The sequence below is a fragment of the Erigeron canadensis genome, chromosome 5, assembly GCF_010389155.1.
Source record: "Erigeron canadensis isolate Cc75 chromosome 5, C_canadensis_v1, whole genome shotgun sequence".
NCBI lineage: Eukaryota > Viridiplantae > Streptophyta > Magnoliopsida > Asterales > Asteraceae > Erigeron > Erigeron canadensis.
The window spans coordinates 8,890,371-8,904,977 of NC_057765.1; the positions used below are offsets into that span (position 1 = coordinate 8,890,371).

At 33.8% G+C, this 14,607-nt stretch overlaps 1 protein-coding gene across 1 annotated transcript; it reads right to left on the bottom strand.

The window, feature by feature from the left end:
• Positions 1 to 7,849: 7,849 nt before the first annotated feature.
• Positions 7,850 to 10,774, bottom strand: LOC122600631. The gene is made up of 2 exons (XM_043773376.1): positions 10,605 to 10,774; positions 7,850 to 8,610 (listed from the first exon to the last, which is right to left on the bottom strand). The coding sequence occupies exons 1-2, from the start codon at positions 10,705 to 10,707 to the stop codon at positions 8,006 to 8,008; spliced, it is 708 nt and encodes a 235-aa protein (XP_043629311.1). The 5' UTR covers positions 10,708 to 10,774; the 3' UTR covers positions 7,850 to 8,005.
• Positions 10,775 to 14,607: the final 3,833 nt, after the last annotated feature.

Below are 14,607 nucleotides of genomic sequence, written 5' to 3' on the forward strand. Positions count from 1 at the left end.
CTATGGTTTGAAACAGGCACCTCGTGCTTGGTATTTAGAACTCGCATCCTTCTTACTTCGGTTTGGTTTCACCAAATCCCGCTCTGATGCGTCGCTCTTCATATATATTAAGCATTCAAAAATCATATACTTTCTTGTATACGTTGACGACATACTTGTGACCGGCAATGATTCTTCCTTTGTTGCACACTTTATCACTACTCTCTCTAATCGTTTTTCTGTCAAAGATCTTGGTTTGCTGCATCATTTTCTAGGCATTGAAGTTATTTCAACTACTTCTGGCCTTTTCATTTCTCAACATCGTCATATTGCGGATCTTTTACGTGATGTTAATATGGATGGTGCAAAGGACGTCGTCACACCTCTCGGGTCTTCTGAAGTTCTCTGTTAATCTGACAACTCCCCGTCTGCTGATCTCACCTCTTATCGCAAGATTGTAGGTTCTCTTCAATATCTTGCTTTTACTCGTCCGGATATCTCCTTTGCTGTTAATCGATTGTCACAGTTTATGCACTCACGCTCCCAGCAACATTACCAGTCACTTAAGCGTGTTCTAAGATATCTTAAGGGTACCATATACCATGGATTATTTCTCCGTCGTGGCTCGTCCATGTCTCTCTCTGCTTTTGCAGACTCAGACTGGGGTGGCATCAACGATGGTAGTCGTTCTACTTCTGCTTATTTGGTTTATTTGGGATCGAACATTATCTCTTGGAGGTCTTCTCGTCAAAGGTTAGTCTCAAGGTCCTCCACAGAAGCGGAATACAAGGCCCTTGCTAATGCTGCTGCCGAAGTTACCTGGATTCAACACTTACTCAAAGAACTTGGTGTTACGGTCTCTTCCCCCCCAAATCTGTTTTGTGACAATACAGGGGCGACTTATTTGTGTGCTAATCCCGTATATCATTCTCGGATGAAACATATAGCACTTGATTATCATTTTGTACGTGAGCAGGTTACATCAGGAAAATTAAAGGTTCTTCATATTCACTCAGCGGATCAACCTGCTGATGCCTTGACTAAACCACTTGCCAAAGGTCCATTTCTCAAGTTTAGATCCAAGATGGGCGTAACCGATGGGTCAGCCATCTTGCGGGGGCGTATAAAGGAAACTACCTAATATGAGTAACTAGAATCCTAGACATATATTGTAATCTTTATATTAGGAAGATAAATATCTTTTACTTGTTCAACAAGCTGTACATTGGCTATATATATAGCCTTCATTCTATCAATAATATTAATCACAATTACCATCATAACAATCCAGACCCATAACAATTTAAATGGGTTATATTGGGTAAACTTTAGCGGTTGTTGGGTTGATTTGGGTACTAGGAAGGAAAAGAAAACGGGTTTCAGATGCACCTCCTGTAATTCCAATACATCATTTGCAGGTTGAGTGGGTTTCAAATACGTCATTTGCGGGATGAGCGGGTCAAGACTCAAGGCTGCCCACACAAACAATGATGCATATATTTCAGAATCTCGGCAAGACGGCACAACCACCGGAGCCCTCTCTCCGGTTGCTATGCCATTTCCGGTCATTACCCGCCGTTGGCTACCCCATGGTTGGTGAAGTGCAATATCTAACGCCCTAACGGTTTTGGGGTTTAATAGCCATTGTTGAACATTTGAACTGCATTAAAATTAATGGCGATATATATACGTATGTCCAAGATGGTTGCGGTTTTTTAAATAAAAAAAATGTCGGAGATAACGAAGTGATGAATACTGTACAAACATATATATAACATGTATATATATGAAAAGTTGAGTGAAGTTTTTGTGTGACAGAAAGAAGATAAACGTGTATCTTAATTGTTGAACTTCACATGTATACTTTTAAGTTTGTAACTTCCAACGTTTTTAATTTTTTAAAAGTTTTTTTAACATGAATGGTTTTAATTTGAATCAAGAGATAGTGCTCTCATGGTTTTGCTAAGAATAATTGTCCACGATTATATACCACGATTAAATTAGTACAAGGTAGGCCTGGCAAAATGGACGGGTTGGGGTAATGGGTCAAAATGGATACAAGTTGAAACGGGTGCGGGTCCAAACGAGTCATTTTAAGAATGCGGGTCATGCGGGTGCGTGTCAAAGCGGGTTGGGTGTGGGTTAACCCGCTATTTTTCACTCAAATTTTTAACCTTGTACTAATATAATCGTGAACAATTATTTTTAGCAAAACCATTACAACACTGTCTCATGATTCAAATTAAAACCATTGATGTTAAAAAGTAAAAAAAAAAAAAAAAATTTAAAAACTAAAAGCATTAGAAGTCACAAACTTACAATAAACACGTGAAGTTCAACAATTAAGATTCATGTGTATCTTCTTTCTGCCACACAAAAACTTCACTCAAACTTTTTCATATATATATACATGTTAATATGTTATACATGTTATACATAATCGACGTCTAGCATATGTTGTCTTAACCGGGTTCGCACTAGAGAGGTCTCTCGAAGTAGAAATGCCTATTTCAAATACTTAATGGGGGAAAACCCCCTACTAATCCGCCCGAAGGCACAACGATTACTAGGGGTGAGTACGGTTCGGTTTGGGTCGGTTTTTTACTAAAACCGAAAACCAAATCGTTATAATTCGGTTTTAAAAACTAAAACCATTGGTTTCGGTTCAGTTTTTCGGTTTTAGTCGGTTTTTAACTTGGGCCAACTTGAGCTAGAAAGTTTATAAGTTTATACCCTATGATTACACTATAACTTCAACAAATCTTTGAAACAATACTAGTAACAAGAACACTACAACAATGAAAACAAATCCATCAAAATATGTTATACGAACTTTAAATTCTTATTTCAAAAAGACTTCATATAAATATATTTATATCTTTTACGCGTAGTTTCAATAAGCAATTAATAACCGAATCAATTTTGTTGTTTATTTTCACCTAAAACATATAAATAATATTAATTTATACACTTATATATATACAAATATACTAGCATATTTACTAAAAATGAGTAATAAAATGATATAAATATAAAATAAAGTAACCAATATATATTTTTGGTTCGGTTCGGTTTTTCGTATGAAAACAAAACCGAACCATAACTTTTGGTTTTCAGAAAACTAAAACCAAAAACCATTGGTTTTTTCGGTTTTCATGAATTTTTTGGTTTTTGGTTCTTTTTTTGCTCACCCCTGATATTTGAACCTGAGTATAGCTAAGACAAGCCCTCATAAAAGGACTACCTATATCTCAAAGTTGGTGGAATAGGGATTCGAACCTAAGACCTATAGGTCACCAGGGTAACTCCAAACCACTACACCAGCTCATCATCGATTGCATAATCATCTAATTACTACATATCTTCACTTGTTAACGTAAGAGACGCAACACATTTAAAAAACAAATGTCAACTATAATAACTAAGTAAGATAAGATGCATTTCTAACAAAACATTTGCTAACGAAATTTATTTTGCAAATACCATACGTATATTAGGCGGTTAGGCACCAACAATATATAAACTTCATTATCATAGTTAGGATCCGCCAATATCCTAATTTGTAACTAACCAGCAATCAACATCTTTTTACATCATCTTACACATATCATCGTGAAGTTATGCCTTTAAAAATAAAGTAGCCTAAGCTAATAAGAAACTCCACACCTGACATGATAGATTAACCTAGTTCATCGGCATCATTTAGGATAAGTAGAACAAATCCAAGAGTAAATTGTTTCTGTCATTTTATGGTTAATTAGTCATGTCACCCGAAATACTGAATCCACCTGACAATAAAACACACATCGGGGATATGTAACAAGAGTAATTAAATTGTTTCCGTCATTTTATGGTTAGTCGTGATTGTTTATTTGTTTTCCTTCAATAACTTTTTTATTTGAGCATATATATAGTAAGGTAATGATTGACATACTGTGATATAAGTGTAGATTCCAGAAAGTAGCAGAAATGTTGGTTATCTCAAATTTGACCATCAAAATCAAGTTAAGAACTCAACTTCTATCCCCGGGCATCAACTATATATGGAGTTTATCTGGTCTTCAAGTTTTGTGGTCTACGAAAATCTTTGAGTAAATCAATCTATGTGAACCTTACTTACAAAATTGGGAGTGAAACCTTCCATGCATATTATGCAAGATGGAAAGACGACAACTAATTAACTGGATGATGATTGAATTACATCAGTTTGTGAATAACAAGAAGGATACCAAGTTTGAAGTTCTTATCGAGAGCTTTTCAAAATACTATTGTGGAAGCGATTCCATCTATGTCGAAGGCATTGAGTTTCGGGTCATTGACAATGTAAGTTTGATAATACATGGGTGACATCTTTATGTTCTGTATGATTATAAGTTTATAATATGGGCTTGTAATGTTTAAACAGGTGGCATATGAAGAAACTAAAAAGATAGGAGATCGTTCAACAAGTTCAAAACTTGAGCCACGCTGAGGTTCAACTATTGCCAACTGAAAATGGTGGCAAGGTGGCTTTCTTAACTATTCCTAGGAAAGTTAAAAGATTTTTTGTGGTTTTGGTAATAACTAATTCCTGAACCCTGCATACAGGTGTTGCTAAATGATCAACGACAAGAAACATGTTATGTTTGCAGCAAAGGAAATTTTGTATGATTATCCTAATGTAAAACTTTTCCGTATGAACTCCACAGCCGAATCCAGGTTTGCTTTAGCATGTCTTCTCATTCTCACCCTATTAAAATCTCCAAGTAAATTTCACCCATAATGAACTAGGTACACCATAATTTCACTATGTGGACAAACTATGCTTAGGCAAATATTTAGATATATTCCATTACCAAGGATGCATCCTTGTATGAGCGAAAGAGTTTTACTTATCGTATTCATTTTGTTACCATTTCTTCAAGGTTCACCTTTTTGTGTAAACATTGTGTAATCACGTGAATATCGTACATACAGATATCAAGAGGAGATTGAGCTTCAACCGCAACAAGTTTTTTGTATCAATTGCAAGATTGGAAGTCAAATGGTGTCATCGGATATGGAATATATGTGTTACTAGTGTTCAAACTTTCTGAAAAATGCCGTGGGTTACATTGTCCGGTGAAAGTAAGAGATCTGCTACACCGAAAAAACAAAGAGGCTGAAATTCTTTATTTTAGATCCCCAAACCCATGGAATTTACATGATATCAACCGTGTTCCAGAACAAAGGAATGACGGATGGTTGGAGGTTGAAGTGTGGAAATTCAACTCAAGTCGTGACCTTAAAGATGATTGTATTGACGTAAACTTGAAATTGATAAGTTATGAAGGAACTATGTCTGGCCTTATTGTATGTGGTCTCGAGTTTAGACCAATATAAGGATGACATGTATGTGTTTTTTTCCCATTTCTTCCAATATTTACTTTGTTTCTTACCATTATATTGCAAATTCACATTTGTTATGGCCAAAATTTTGTTTTCGTATGTGTAAGTTAATTAGTTGTACCACATGAGTTAAATAGTTATGGGAAAAGTTATGATTTCCACGTATACATTATTGCCATTGATATATATGAACATTTGCCACTAGAGCTGTCAATCTCAACCCAACACGAAATCCAACCCGAACCCAACCCAAAAAAAGTCAGGTTAGGGTTGGGGATTTTCGACCCACCAACCTGCCAACTCACCAACCCGTCAACCTGAATTTTTTCAGGTTGGGTTCGGGTTGGGTTGTTGGGTTGTCAGGTCGACCCGCCAACCCAACATCTTAAAAATATTTGATTTATATATAATATTTTATACTTACTATCTATTTATCCATACGCCATATTCCCATTTTCTATATATCTAATCTAAAGTAACTTCACATCTAAAATAAAAGAATGTCAAAATTTTGTGAGATGCTAACTGATGTTGGGTGAGACGGTAAGTTTATTAACTTTGTGCCAAGTTCTAACAATACCATCGTATTTCTTTTTTTTTTTTTTGGTACTTTTTGTTCTCAACTTACACATCAATGATAGAGCTTTATATTGGTTGATTTATTCCATTATATATTTATATATATTTGCTTATTAGGTCATATGGGTTGGGTCATGGGTTGACAGGTTGTGGGTCAGGGTTGAAATCTCTGACCTGAAACTTTTAGTGGGTTGGGTTAGGGTCAGAGTTTTCCAACCCACAAACCCGTCAACCCTAACCTGCCAACCCGAACCCATTGACAGCCCTACTTGCCACCCTCAAGAACAAGGCCGGCCCATGGTTTTCGATTTCTCTGTGCCAAAAGTATAAATTGGGCCTTCTACATAGTAAAAGTTGTACTTATGCAAGCCATTAGTTGGGTTGCATCAGGTTCAAAGTTTTTGTTTGCTATGACTTGTAACTTGACAATACTCTATTGTTGCTAAATTTTCAAACTGATCATCGTATTCGTATAGCTGATCTGATATCAATCGACTATAGTTCACGGATAGTGTTGACTCTTCCTGAAAAAGGATAGATAGTTTTGTGGTGTCATTTCTCAACAAATTTCATCAATCTTGAATGCATCGACGCACACCAAGGCCTTGAAGGATAAAACCAACTTATGAAGACAATATGCAGCCAAAGGAGTAGGTGGTTGGCGGAGGCAATTTCCATTGCTTCTTAAACGTGCATGGATGCAGGTGATAGTTATCATGATCTGTAATAATTGTTTCATGAGAAGTCAATGCTAAATGTATTGAATGATTATAGGCAGTTTTGACCCATTTAGCTATGAAAGGGTCAATTTGGATCATATAATCTCAAACAGGTCTGATGGTTCGTTTTAGCCAAAACAGAAACGGGTTGAAAGTCACCCGAAGTCTATTTTTAATGGATCCAACCTCCTAAATCAGTTTATTCAGTGTGTTGTAGCATGATTAATTAGTGTAGTTTCTTTTTTTTTTTCAATAACAAAAATTGGACAAAAGATGTCTGACGATTCAGCCGTCAACCCAACCTGTTTCGACCATACTTAAAAATACCCGGTACCAACTCGTCCATCGTGCCACCTATGGTTTATATTAATCGAGTCATTTGGGTCGGTGGTAATTAACCAGGCTTCCCGTGATAGGCCAACAAATAAAGTCCGGACAAGGATGTCAATCGCATCACATTTGATCTTTGGCTCAGTTTTTTTGGAAAATGGGAAGGTGTCTGACATCAATACAAGATACAATGTGCTTGCTTATAGTATGTAATTGTCACTTTGCTATGTATTCTCGCCAATGCACATTTTAATTCAATCCTGATTCTAAATCTTTTGATAACTTCAAGTACGGAGTCGTTGTAGAAATGGGATATTGTAATATGTTTCTTATTTTTGCATCTCACTTAGGTTGCTGCTACAAACACTGCAATGGCTGCTCTTACACAGACTGTTGGTGACTTTCCGAAGGAATGTGCAATAGTTGATAGAGCATGGAAAGAGTTCTTATATGCTAGGACCCTTTTTGTTATCTAAGTTTATTGCGCCCCATGTGTGGAATCGCGCAATTATTAGTTTCGTCATCTAATATGGTCTGCTTTTGTTTAGATGAGCAACCTAAAAAATGATAGAACTCAAAAGTCAAAACTCACACTAAATTATAACAATACAATAACATTGAAAAAAACGAGATACCCTAGAGGTGGACTGAGATTCAAATCCTACCACATGTTCATTTAGTTATAGTGTTGGCAGTCAGGAAACCAATAATGAGTCAGTTGCTGCAGTCTTTTAGTCTCTAAGGAGCAAAACCATAGTACAAACCACACAGACCATCCCTGTAACCAACTAAACAAAGAAGTAAAAGTGCAAAACCATAACACAAACCAATATATATTATAACATATTTTTAACAGAATTGGGTAAAACAAAATATGTGGAATGCAAATTCATCTATTGAATCAATCAAATATTCAAATTACATCGAAGGAAAAATTCGCTCAAATCTCACAATTTGGGAAAAAAAATATAATAAAATAAAAAATTAAAAGAAACCGCTCATTTTGCAAGTATAGTGTAATCTGATCATATTCATAACCCAGTGATATAAATAATCGTTGTAAAAACTCCAGCAAATGTCATCAACATGCTTAGATGTTGTGACCAGCCATCAGCACCACTACAATCATCATTGGCACCGCTAAAGCATCCTGGTCTGGTTATTTTAGCAACCCCATTTTCCAAAATAAAAGTACTATTTGGTCTCCCGTTACTGAAAAGTAAACACCAGAAATACGGGCCTCCACCATCTGAACCACTCACAGCTGCCCCAACCTCGGTGTAGGTAGAATTGTAAAATATGTTCAAGCTTCGGTTCTTCATAGTTAATATTTCTGTAAATGCTTTATCAGGAGTGATGTATTCGGACTGACACCCGAGTACACGTCCAGTGATAGGAGCAAGGGTGGCTACCTCGACTCCACAGTTGGGAGCAAATGCGTCGCTGAATTCCGAGTCAGCAGGCTTTTTTGCATTGGACCCACCAACTTCATCACAATTGCCTTGGTAGGCTTTGATGTATTGCAGAGCTATGCAGGCTAGGCCAGGATTGTTACTTAGTGATGATGTCTTGTGCGCTGTTCGATTACTGTTTACAATGGCTACAAGCTCGTCGGCTGGGTTGCTTGTAACATTTTCTGTCCATGGTGATGGAAGTAGACTTGTTAGAAGGCTGAATTTTTCTCAAGGTACATGTAACAAAGCGAAGTAACATGTTGAACAAGGAGCACATTACTTTCTAACATAATTGTCTATTTGAAGACTGTTTAAAACATCTATATATCATTTACTATCAAGAGTGTAATAGGATTGTTAATTAGCTTCATTATTTTTTTCTTAAAAATGGCAAACTATCCTACTCATACTCCTAAATTACACGAATGCCTGGTATAGAACCCGGGACTTCCAAAAGATGTAGAAGACAAATGATAGGCAATAGGCCATAATTAGCTTCATTCTTATACTTTATAAACTCTGTATACATTCCTAAAGATATACAGAGTAGCAGACATATGATAGACATATCTAGTGATCATGAGAACATTGTTATGGACTCAGTGGTCGTTTATACAGCATTACTGTATACTAATCAGAAAATACTTCTGCACACAATTAGAGAACCAACAAGGTAAGACATGTACATGAGACTCTGACTTTCTAACTTGATTTGCCTTTTTTTGGTTTCACAAATTGGACCTAATGATAAAATCATACATCAAACCATGATATCATCGCAACTCTGCTCCATTAGAACTACATTAAACCAAAAGATGGAGTTGAAAGATGGATCACATATTTGCGAGACACTAAGCAAAAGTGGTAGAGCTAGAATATGTGAGCCAGTACGCCCAGTTAGTAGAGAGCAGGAATATATAAGAAGGACCTGTCGAAAATGGATATGGATGACTTAGACTTTGCAACAAACTCGATCCACTGGTTAAATTACGTTATACAGGGATATTTAAGTTGGAAGGAAGTCTCTACATGAATGTACACAGTACATATTTGGAAAAATAAAATAACTAGACCCAAATCTCAATTAAATTTGGGTCTATTTTCAATTTGAGTAGGCACAACTACTAGACTACAAGATGTTTGATAGTGTTTTTTTCAACATTTATCTGCTCAACTTTGTATACATCTTGTTTTAGATCCAGATCTTAAATTCTTTTTGTTCGCTCATGTATGATACTATAATCCTAAATTCGCCAAACTTGGACTTACGATTTTATCAGAATAAAACGAACAATCACAGATGCTTTAGTACATATATGCACACACAAAAGAAACAATATAATAAGAAAATTGCTCAACAAAATGATAACAAAAATTAACTTCCAACAACCATGGTTTGCTAATCGTACAGTTTTTTACAATAACTTTCAGTCTACTAATTTTTATTCAGTTTCAGTATTAATTTTAAAAACATTGAACATAACATTGAAAAACCAAGGGTAAGTTTCCAATCCATTTTGCCAATGTGGGATACCAAAATGAAACATCGCACAAAAAGGATTTCTTTACATATTCACACATTGAAGAAAAAAAGTAACTGCTCAGTGCCGCCTTCCGCGGGTTTTGAGCCCCAATACCTCGACGGTGTATGGGGGAGGTTAAGATGTAGGCAGACCTTACCTCTACCAAAGTAGAGAGGCTGCTTCCAATTTCTATCTAAATGGTAGAAAAGGCCCTCCAACCTTTGCATGGGATGATGATTGAACCCATGACCTCTGTCTCCAGAGGCAAGGGTGTTTACCACTGATCCAACCATGCTGCTTTATTCACACTTTGAAGGAAACATGAAAATAAAAAAAGACCTAAAAAGGAACACAAAAAAGAGTAAATTACACATGTAGTCATCGTCTATTTGCTTTGTCAATTTTTCAGTTTCCATCCTCCGAGAATTCAACTACAGGAACGAACTGTCAAACACGAGACAAAACGACAGGGGCAGGACAAATTGATGAACTTTATATGAAAAACCAGATCCATAAAGTGATGGATGGATCCAATGGCTAAGTTAAGTTAACTAATTAACCAACTTACTAACTTAAAGATTATATAACAAAGAGGATCAAGTTCTAGATTACTTAAAAAAAGTAGTGAGAGAGATGGTAATTAAAATACTTACTTTTATGATCAGCATCATCATGAGTATCAGCAGCAACAGAAGTTAAAGAAATGATAAATAAGATCAGAATGCACATAATGAAAAAGGTTGTCATGTTTCCCATTGAATTAGAGAGCAAGATGGGGTCTAGTCTAGTCTAGTGAGTTCGTTGGATTTGAACTACTTTTGGTTTTGGTTAATAGTGGTATTAAGACATGGTTATTTAGAAATATTACAATTACACCACTGCCTCAATGGGTAGGTAAGTAAATATAGGCCAGAACTGGATAAGCCCAATTAAATTCTGCCTAGACTGCTAATGTAATTATTATAATAATATTTATAATGAAATATTATCACTATCACTTATTTAAAGAGTTTTTATGTGAACAGTATTTTAAGTTAAAATTACTGAAGCATTTAAATAGTAGAAATAACAAAACTAAAATAAAAATACCTATAATGTTGCATTAATAGTTAAATAAGTTATCCTTTTGATGTTTTTTTCAATAAATAGTGATCTTTTTTTCTTAAATGTTTAACAAATTTTTAAAGTGGACTAGTGAGCCTTTTTGGTGACTACTTGCCAAAGTTTCTCATAAGTATAATTTTATGTTGTTATCTGAATTTCAAAGTTAAATTTGTGTATTAGTGCCATAGTGTTGCATTAATAGCTAAATAATTTATCATTGGTTTTATAGCCTAACATTAACGAAGTCTTTCTATAAAAGTTTGGATTTAGGGAGATCATGTTCAAATATTAGAGCCCAAGGTTTTCTTTTAATATATTGTCGTGCTTTTCGACGAACTCCGGTTAAGACAACATGATCTAAACACTCCGTTGTAATATTCGATCTGGACCTTTATAAAAATAGTTAAATAAGCTTGCTTGGGGTTTTTTATATTTTTATTTTTATGGGTTTTTTTTGTCATGATTTTACCTAACTCTTATTTTCCATTGGTTTTTGGATTTGTACAACCCATATCGACTTTAAATTATGATAAACAACTTTTGGATTGGTTTTCTAACTTCGATTTATATTTTAGCTTTGCATTTATTCGTATATTAGTTTGTAAAAGTTTTTTAAACAGTTTATTAAAAGTAAGAAAGCATTCAATATTTATTTTATCAGGCCAACGATGTTATGGTTTTTATTTATTAGTATATTAATTTGCAAAGATTTTTCTTAGAAAAACAAATTCCAAAGAAAATAGTTAATATTTGTTATCCCGGCCAACGGATTCTTTTAAAAATAAAAGTTTTTGAAAAGGTATATATACATAAAAGTCGTTTCATCTAGACTTTTTAATTATGACAACGCTTACTAATCAAGTCCTAAACAAAATTTACACTTAAAATTTTATATTGAATCAAGTCTTTTTAATTAAATTCTTATCAAATACTACCTTACCATCTTACGGACTTACGGTCTACCACCTTTGGTCCCCAGAATTTGCGTGTTCAATCTCTCGTATTTTCGTTTATGACAATATATTAGATATCATTATTTTTTGCAAGAATGGACATTCACTATATTGGTATTAAAGTTGTCTACTAAATACTTAATTGTGTATTTTTTGATGTAGTTTGAGAGATCCTATATATAGTTTTGTCAACAAAAAACATTTGTCCAAATGCAAAATTTGTCAGAAAAATATGTTATGTTAAAAACATCTATGTGATTAATTATTTTTATGCTTTATCAGTGACAATTACAAAGGGATAAACATATGAAGAAATTTTTATACAAATTTAAACCAGAGACATAAGTAGAAGTCTAGAAGAAAGAAAAATAGATACAAATTCATAGTTAAGGCAAGCATTATGTTATGCACACTTAATACAAACAGGATAAGACTGGATTTATGCTGTTGTGGGCCGGGCCAAATAAAAACCTCGCATAAGGCTGGATCACAAAGGTTGAAAAGCTCGATAGTACCCGTCAAAATGTTGGTTCCCAACTTCCCACTCTTATGCGGACAAACTAACATTTATTTGTTTTTTCATTATGCATCAAATACCACATATCGAGACTTTATATCTGATCATCTTGGCCTATTTTGGACAGATTCTAGCCCGTCACGAAGCTTTCATCAAGTAGAACACAACTCACTAATATCTTGTATCCAACATAATTTCATCAATTTCCACCAAATCTTCTGATAAATTCAAGAAAATTCAAAACTCCATCAGTTTTGCTGAAATTTTGGTTGGTTACCTACATCTCTAGCTTGGACCATTATAATTTAGAAAATAGAAAGTATCCTACGTAGTAGTTCTTAGATATGTAACGGTTCATTATATGGACTTTAGTGACGTTTCCCATACCTATAGCATCTCTCTCCGGCCCCTATAAGTTTTGCACCTTATAACATGGATATAATAAATTAACAAGTAGATTTTTTTTGACATGTGATGGTAAATGCATTACGAACTCGTTTGGTTAATTTTCTTTACTTCAGTATGAATATAACAAATGCATTATTTCGGGTTATTGAGATTTTTGAATTTTACTTGATTGATTACTATTATATTATTATGTGTGTTTTACTTTAGTTTGGCACTAGATTTAGACCCGTGTCCAACACTGAACACGAAACTTACGACATTATTAATATTAGATATTAATAGATGTAACTCATAAAAGCTTATAAGTTCAAAGTTGAAGATATATGTAGATATTATGTGTTTAATTCAAATGCCAAGAATGTTAAGTTAATAGAAAGAAACTAATGTAATAAAAACATTGGAAGCATATACCCTGCTTCATCAGTTGAAAGACTTTTTTACAGACAAAATTTGTTGTAATATCTTTTGTCTTCTCATCTTTGTCACATATTAACACCTTAAAGCCCATTCTCGACTTAACTCGAGATACTGCGATGTACAATTGTTCTTGTGTGAAAGCCGGACTTTGTAGATAGAAACCAATTTTAATAATATTGTAAAAATAATTATTTTAGTTATTTGTTTTTTATTAGTTAAATAAAATTATGTAAAAAACTAAATGGTGAAAGCATTGAGAATCAATTTGATGAAATCGAGAGATATAATTAGTTAATAAGTCATAAGTTCAACTGTCTCTATTAATATTTTGATAGTACAATTATTATTAAAATCTTGATATATTTACATTAAATTTAATTTATTTTTAATTAATTAATTTTATATATATATATATATATTTTATTGGATAAGTATTAGCTATAATTTTATCGGATATATATTAGCTATTATTATTTATTTATTTTATTCAAATTATTGGGTAAAAAGTGTAAATTTGTTATGAAAAACAAAAAAGTGTAAATTAAAGTCAAATTTGAAAACAAAAATCAACATTAAGAAATCGAGAGCTATTATTGGTCGATGGGTTATTAGAGCAACTGTGTTTTAGTATAATAAAAGATGCGATTGAGGTTACGTTTGTCCAAATTGTTCGATTTTGAAATGATATAGTATGCTTTAAACTTTTACTATATATTAAGTTAACAAGTTCTCAGTTATGACTCGGCCCAGTCTCAGCCCAATAAAATGTAACTGATTGGAGCTCATGTTATATAAAGCAGAATCCAATTACAGATTAAGCTAATTAGATCCAAATCGGTCGATTGATCCAACTCTGCACCACTAGTCACTAGAACAAGTTAATTATTGTCCTTAACTTAATTAAAATTCACAAAAATAAATATTTACATACTATTTTCATACATTTATTTCAAAATCCCACATTTTCGAGTTTCTAGTCACCGAACGTTTCGAGTCAAGTAAGAGGGTGTTTGGGATTGCTTTTTGAAAATAGATTATGTTGTTTGTATAATCAGAATCAGATAATTAACTGTAACAAAACGTGATATAAAATTTTAGTGTTTGGAATTAATTATGTTGTTTAATATCGCTATAATCAAATAATTAGTTTTTTAAGTGTTTGGTAAATTACATAATTTGATGACTAAATTAGTCAAATGATCAAAAAGGACATTACTTATAATTAAAATATTAAAACTCATATATGATAAATATGCG

Coding starts and splice junctions, on each gene's coding strand:
- LOC122600631 (XM_043773376.1), bottom strand. CDS start 10,707: ATGGGAAACATGACAACCTTTTTCATTATGTGCATTCTGATCTTATTT. Junction 8,611..10,604: donor TGATGATGCTGATCATAAAA/GTAAGTATTTTA, acceptor CACCATGGACAG/AAAATGTTACAAGCAACCCA.